This window comes from Notothenia coriiceps, unplaced genomic scaffold, assembly GCF_000735185.1.
Source record: "Notothenia coriiceps isolate Sejong01 unplaced genomic scaffold, NC01 NC01_scaffold00004300, whole genome shotgun sequence".
Classification (NCBI taxonomy): Eukaryota; Metazoa; Chordata; class Actinopteri; order Perciformes; family Nototheniidae; genus Notothenia; species Notothenia coriiceps.
In genome coordinates, this window is record NW_011337001.1 from 42014 (window position 1) to 49781 (window position 7768).

General features: G+C 43.8%; 1 protein-coding gene across 1 annotated transcript in view; it reads right to left on the minus strand.

Moving 5' to 3' along the window:
* Positions 1-1502: 1502 nt before the first annotated feature.
* Positions 1503-7768, minus strand: part of esrp2 (epithelial splicing regulatory protein 2) — a 10586-nt gene continuing 4320 nt past the window's right edge. Inside the window, exons 6-9 of the mRNA XM_010767381.1 lie at positions 7308-7332; positions 7045-7179; positions 6705-6900; positions 1503-2917 (exon numbers count right to left, since the gene is read on the minus strand). Coding sequence (XP_010765683.1) covers positions 2756-2917; positions 6705-6900; positions 7045-7179; positions 7308-7332 — 518 coding nt within the window. The 3' untranslated portion in view covers positions 1503-2755. The remainder of the gene's footprint in view (positions 2918-6704; positions 6901-7044; positions 7180-7307; positions 7333-7768) is intronic.

Genomic DNA, 7768 nt, shown 5'->3' on the forward strand with positions numbered 1-7768 from the left:
CTTTTTCTCCACGACTAAGACAGAAGTCGGTAACTCGTTTTATTCCCTTTGTTTTGTGTTTTGGGGCACAGGGTGGACTTTGAGCGTTGGCTGGGAGGAGGGAGATGGCTTATTTTATTTTGTTGCATATAAAGCTGGTTCTGCAGTTTGAAAGACCCGAGTCAAAAAAAAAGGAATAGAAAACCAGCATGGACAGTAAACTCTGTCCTCTTGTCTCAACCAAAGAGCGGACAACTTGTTCCCGTCAGACAGAGACTGCACCACTCGATTTTTGATACTTTCAAATGGATGTCATTCCTAAAAGGTTGGGGACATGTGAGTAGTGAATATATATATGCTATATATGAATATATAGTATATATCTATATCTATATATATATATATATACACATTTCATATATACACACATGTTTATATAAACACATGTGTATATATACATATACATATATACACACACACATGTGCATATACTTATGTGTGTACTTATATATATGTTTTGTAAAATAAAAGGGAAATACAGGTTTAGCTGATGTTTACCGAGCCTTGTATTGTCATTTCTTGTATATTTTGTATGTTACATTTTTTGTAATTTTTAAGACTGCAGTGCTTTTTGAAATTCTTCAAAGGGAATACCTTGCATCATACTGTAGGCTCTAAAGTAGTGTATATCAATAAAACTGAAAATTCATCTGTCTTTGTGTCTCCTTTTTTCTGCGTGTATTACAAATGAAAGCAGCCGTTTTCTTCAGACTCTGCATACTGCACGCGTTTACTTAAAAGGGGACCTAGCATGCAAAATGAACTTTGTGATGTCTTTTATACATAGAGATGTGTCCCCGGTGTGTCAGGGAACTCACGCAGCGTCAGAAAATAAAACCCTCTCTTTTCCTCTGTACCCAAATCTCTAAAAACGGGGGTACAACGGAGCTGATCCAGATTTGCGTCCGATATGACGTATTATCTGAAATGTGGACCCACAGCACTATCAGAAACGTTTTTATCAGAAACAATGCCCGACTGTTTTGGACGTAATATGGTCGGTTTTTACATTAGCATCGCTAACACTCAGAGCTAACCTGTACAGGAGAGCATGTGTGTGAAGAAGCAGGAAGTAAAAAGGAACTCACCTTGTGGTATAACCGGCAAGAGAGAAAGCCTTTGAGCTCCATACTGTTTCAGAAATAATCCTTGATAATCCATGATACCGCGTTTCATCACCGCAGAATCTGCCTAGAATCTCCCGCATGAGCTCAGCCCCCTCCTTTTTTTTAATCAACATTTTATTTTTTAACGCTTTATACCCCAAATCAGCACTTTTGAAACATGAAGTGAAATAGAGGGATATGAGGCATGGCTAGAATGGGTGATCTGTTTGGTATTTTGAGCAAAACACTTCATAGACATGTTTTTTATATATCTTTGTTTGGCATTATTACTTATTGGTTTTATTAGGACCTTATGATCGCATCTCTTATTAAAAATGAGACCACATGAAACATGAATAGATTTTAACATTATTTATTGTATTGACTTATACACAGATATAAACTCAAGTGTCAAACTTGCAACAAAAGAAATACATTTCTCCTCTGCCACCAGAGGTTGACCTAGCCTCTTTTTGGCCAGTATTGCACTCTGGGTAATGTAGGCATGGTAAAAAGTGGGAGGGGATAAACTCAGACAGCTGTCGGCAGGCCTGTCACAGAACAACTCCTGCAGATTTTACACAGTACTCTGTCAGAAGCAGGAATTAAAGCAGCTTCAGACTGATCGTTGGAAACCAAAACAGAACAGATCTAGTAGCTGAGGTCGATCATTATAAAAGGCTTCGAGATACGCCTCTGGTCATATATCAAAATGTAAGGAAGTGAAGTTAATAAAAATGGAATTAAATGTGTCGTTCCACTTAGTTTAAGAAGCTCTGTCACTTAACTCTTACATTAGAGAAAATAAATCTGTAGTGCTTGTAAAAGTCTCAATGGGTTGAACTCAAATGCTTTTTAACAGAAAAGTAGTCGTTTTAACCAATCGTCACTGCAGCCAAGGTTAGTCATAAATTATCCAGTGAGCAGTACAGTTTGATATTCACTGTTGCTTCAGTAGTCTTCATGGCTTCTCTCTTTTTATCATTTTAAATGGCACCACTACTCTGCTGGAGGTCATCAACTCAATAAACAGTGTGCATGCACACATCTGTGTTAGCATCGAGCTAACACGCAGAATCATAAACTCTGAAAATCCTTGTAGTGGTTAATAGGGAAAAAATAAGAAATATACAGAAAATATGGTGTGCAGAAGTGGTTCGTAAAGCCTCAAGCATTTCAGGATGAACATCTGTACAGTCATATGGGGAGGGGCATATAAAGAGCATTTAAATATACATGCATATTTGTCCAGGCTCCTCACCTTCTAGTCTCCACAACCAGCTATTACAGTAGGCTCAATACTAATGTGTGTAACATCCACAGAGTCATAAGCCCGACATGAGGCGTCACCAGTGGATACTCAAACTCCAGCCGCTGCTTCAGGAGTGTCAGGGCAGGCGGTGTCAGGGCAGGCGGTGTCAGGGCAGGCGGTGTCAGGGCAGGCGGTGTCAGTATGACAGATCGGGGAAAAGGGAGGGCTTTTTTTTAATATTGTTTTTTTAGTGGTACTGGGATCAAATTAAAAAGGTGCTGCTACATGTAAAGCAATTGGCAGATGAGTGCTCTTCAATGGGGGGTTAAATTACAGGAGGAGGGAGATGGAGAGCAGCTCAGTGGATCAGGAGCATGCGGACCGGCTGGCCGTAGAAGGGGCTGTTGGCGCGCTCGCTGACGGCCCGCCTGGCCACCTCCTCGCTGTGGAAAGTGATCAACGCCTCGCCGCTGCACTGCCCGCTGTAGTTGTACAAGATGAGCACGGCGTCTGGCTGGAGCTGCAGTTATAAAGAGGAGACTCATTAAGTATTTTGATGCAGCGCCACTGTGAAAACACCAGGGGGAGCCCACAAAGCCGAGGAGGAACATTGGAGAAGATCAGCTCATCAAACCGGTCCAGTTAGGTAGGAAAAAAAGGATTAATGGGCAGAGCTTAAAGAGCAGAAGCAGAGGACATGCTGTTCCCAGAGCAGCTGAAACCCAGCGGCAGGTGGGGGGTGCCACACAGGAACTACCCTTAGTTTGCATGCATCAACATCAAAATCAAGTATAATGCAAAAGGAGATACATTCTTAAGACATGCAGATTCGAAACAACACACTGATGAAATGAGTTGGAGTGTAACATGTGAGAGCAGGAGAGAGGGAGGCGCTGCGTTCAGGACGTTCACTGGAAAGAGTCGAGGAAGAGTTTAGGCAATGTTTAGGAAACAAATTGCATGACGAGGTTCAGTGTAGGAGTGCTGAATCAAGACCGACTGACACTTATATTTATGTAAGCAGAGGCAGAATTAAAAGAAAGCATCTTAATGTTTGTCTTATTGTTCTGTTCAGTAACAAAAATACTGTTCATTTACCAGTTATTTATAGCATCGTTTGTGAAGGTCTCAATTGTGGATTGTCTGGTGTGGCATCAATCCACCAGGTTGTAATTGCATTTTCTGTGTTGCTCAATGACAATAAATGATCCTCAAAGACTTATTGCAACACCAAACTTCCTGCTTGGAGCAGGTGTCATATTTTACAAGCATGAAAATTATCTGCAGGAGGCGGTGCAGCCACAAGTCTAAGCTGTAAAATGATATATCACCTATCATATCTACATTCTTTAATCGTGACAATTGATTGATCAATCTGTAGTCACTTCCTTCAAGTACTTAACAATTACCCAAACAGTGGTTAACTGTTCCTAATATCTCATACATTGTGTGTGATATGTATTATTATTTAAGTGTCAGGACTCAGCACTCCTATCAGGCCCACAGGACAGACGTCAGGGAGGAGGCAGATTGGGAAGCGGTGGGTCGACATGCGGGTCAGGAGCTCAGAGCCTCAGTGGGTAGATCGGGCATTCCTTCCGATTAGGGCTGGAAATGTATCCTAAGGGCTGGCGTGTGTTTAATGGTGTGTGTGGTGATTTGCCATCATGGTAAGGATTTTTTGTGAGATATTTCATGTCGCATTAATTATCCATAGTTTCACACTCACCTTATTTAGGAAGCTACAATAGGTGCTTTCACTAGAGTACTTTTCCCAGTATAGCTCCGAAAATGTGCGTTCACACCAAAAAAATACGGAACTAGAACTTAGTTAATGAGAACCTTTCCACCCTGTTTTCAGTCCCTGCTGGAGAGCTTTCATGGGAGAAAAAGGTTCCCATTTCTGATTGGCTGGGCGGATTGCAAACCACGGCCCGTAAAACTCCAAAAAAGTTTTGTGAAGCCGCCATTTTATTTTCCTCGCATTAGCATTAGCCCAGCGCACCAACGGAGAGAGACTAACTTACGGCAACACAAAATAAAATATGGGAGCGGTGGAGTGATGAGAAAAGGTCCCACACACAGCTGGGAAGCAGCATTATGAAGATTCCACTATATCTGCAGAAAGCTTCAGAAAAAATAAATAACTTATGATGGTGCCAGAGTTGGGAGGGACTTCCACAGGCAGGCCGAATGCTGATTGGAGGATCGTGTTGCCAAGAGACTTTCTGTCTGTGCACCTACCAAAGAGAACCAAGTCTAAACCATGGTATCTCTTCAGCTAGTCTTGACCAATCAAAAATGCACGGGCAACGCCCTGTGTAATAAAAATGTATGCACGCACGAGGTTCGAGGCTCTTTTCCGGAAATAGTGGTTACAGATTACAGCCTGTCATTTCTATGACGTGACAGAGTCCTTGGCCAAGTGACTATATATTTTGCTCTCTCATAATAAATAGTTAAACTTAGAAGTCATCTGTCTTTCCTGGAATTTGAACACGACAAAGGCTTCAGTAGAAGCAGCTGGGAGTCCCAGCAGCTTCTACTGAAGCCAGTCCCCAACTACTGAAGCCAGTCCGCCCGGGGACTTCGGGTGGCAGTATACGCCGTGAAGACGCCAGCGGCTTCATTTGATTTGACTAATTCTTCCTCAAGGACTTATTCTGGTGTGAACGCGATCTGCTCTTTAGTTCATGAGAACTAAAGAGTTCTCATGAACTAATTACGGCAAAGTACTTTGTGTGAAAGCGCCTATTCTGCAATGATTTAGCATAAGCATTTAGCTTCAGGGAGCTAACTAGTTTGGTCACAGAAAGCATTGGTTCAATGATTTGCTAGTTAAAAGATATGCTATTATTTACGTAGAAAATCGCTATATGTTAACGTGTACCTGGCACATGCTACACATTTATTTACTGAAATACTTTATATAACATAATGCTAGAGTATGACATTTAAAATATTCAACCAGCCTTATTAAACTGTTAACACAAATCGCCATCAGTGCTCATTGTGTAGTGTGATGTTAGTCCAGTGCTGCATATTGTGCATGAGCCTCAACATATAGATGTTATTTAAGTGCAGGAAATGCCCTCTCTGCCCACTCTGGGTCTCTTCGGTCGGGGGCTCCTCTTACCTTGGGGTGAGTGCCTAAAGACAGAGCCATTCTTTGGGCTGAATCAGACTCCTGGCCTGATGGCTCATCTGAACCATGCCGCTGTACTCCTCAGGGGCGTACTACAGACGGCACAATAACGAACGCACAGTCAGGGGGATGGGGGGGGAGGCCTTTGAGCAGTACACTGCTTTACATACACACAAGATGAAGAGGTACATACACTCTCAAAAATACTTCCTTGAGGAAGACTTAAAAACACATCAAACCAGAAACACACACACCAAAAACGTGCTGTAAAGGCTATAGTAGGAAAACAAAATTAAACAGTTTGAAATAGTTAGGGACTGGGGGGTGAAGGAGACCAGTTCTGGTGTGGGAAGTCTTCTCTCATCCAGGGGCCGTGTGAGAGACGCTGCTGCAGCCAGAAAAACACACACTCACTCCTTCAGAGATACAATTACAGAACTTCAGCCAAAAGTCAGGCCTGGGGTCAGATCTGCTCACAGATAGACTTCTCCTGGACTCCCTCAGCATGTAGAGATCTCCAGAGTGCAAGTAAAAAAAAAAAAAAAAAAGGTTCCTAACCCCCCCCCTTTACACACACACCAGAGTATAATTGTTGTACCGATACTAAATGTCATCATATGCCATAAAAAAACCCACAGCACAACCCCTCCACCTCACACCCCACCCTCCTCTCCATCTTCACTCCCTGTCGTGCCAAATCGTCCGAGGCCGCGCCCGTCAGGGTTCATACCTGCTTCAGAGGACTCCACCTCATTTCGTCTGGCAACGGAAAAATATGGGCAGCACAGAGAAGGGAGGGGGGACGAGTGCACACATGTCTTTGAATTGAATCCTACTGTGGTGTGACTTGGTAAAGGGTACATCTTCAGAGCTGGTCCTTCACATGGGGTTAAAGTTTGTGGGGAGATTTTCCCTTGTTATCCTGGTCAGCATTTAGATGTACTCTCATTATCAAGGGGCTGCTGTTAATGGTTTCAACTAATTGCAATGAGCCTGCTTCAAATAAGGTGCAGTTTTAATCCAAAAGGTTTCATAATTTCACAAATAGAGCACAATATCTGGTTTTTCTTGGAGACATCTTTGTGTCATCTTTGGGTTGTATTTACATCCCTGCACACTTTTATATCGGTGGTTATTTTATTTATCTGCAACATGTGCTGACCTGGTATCCCTGGAAGAAGCTGAGGATGTCTTTGACCCCGGTGTTGTAGGGCAGGCCCTGCATCCTCATCAGGGCTCCAGGCTGCGGCAGCACGGAGGAGGCGGAGCCTGCAGGGTGGGGCTGGGCTGCGACCGCTGCTGCCATCGATCCAGGTGGCGCTGCAAAGTAGCTCATTGTGGAGGGGGACACTGGGGGGCTGGGGAGAGAGAGAGAGAGAGAGAGAGAGAGAGAGAGAGAGAGAGAGAGAGAGAGAGAGAGAGTTTGGTCAGTAGAGATGGGGAGGAGATAGAAATAACTAAAAGGTACAAACCGATGACGATGTAGCTGATGGGACACTAACCTGGGGTAGTACGCCGTGTAGTTCATGTTCATGTTCATGTACATGTGTGGCTGGGGGGGGTAGTAGGCCAGAGCGTGAGCAGGGCTGTGTGTCATGCTCTGGGGGGGTCTGGGAGCAGCCAGCATAACATGTAATCTAGAATGTCAAGTAGACTTTAAACAGTGGTGGGTGTGACAAAAACAGTGATTCAAGATACCTGGGGTGGTCAATAGTATGCCAGTTACGTAAAACTGACCAGAAACGAACATAGGATTTAAGGAGACGCAAGCGCACTATGTGTAGAGACCGGTTGTCTGTGTCTAAGCCCCAAAGATAATTTATGTATTGACTTGTAAGAACAAGTGCTACAGAACAATAGTGGTGGTAGGTCAATTTTCGTGTACAACCCGAATTCGTCCGCAACATTGATGAAGGTCTGAGAAAATCATGGCTACATCGTGGAGATGCAGAGCACTACAGTCAGACAGTCTGTCTACCACCACATGTCATTGCTTATCGGATACTAGAAAAGTGTATAGCCAGTGTCCGAACGCGTCCAGCAACTTTAGAGTGACCGTCGCGCACAAATGGCACAAATGAAGAGGTATGGATGCGTTCACACCGACATGAGGCTGTGTCCGCTCCTCGCGTAGGAGAGGACAGACAAAGACGTCCAGACAGGGCGGGGGTGTCGGATTTGGAAGGTTGGGTGGTAGGTGGGGACGGCGAGTCGCGTCGCGGAGAT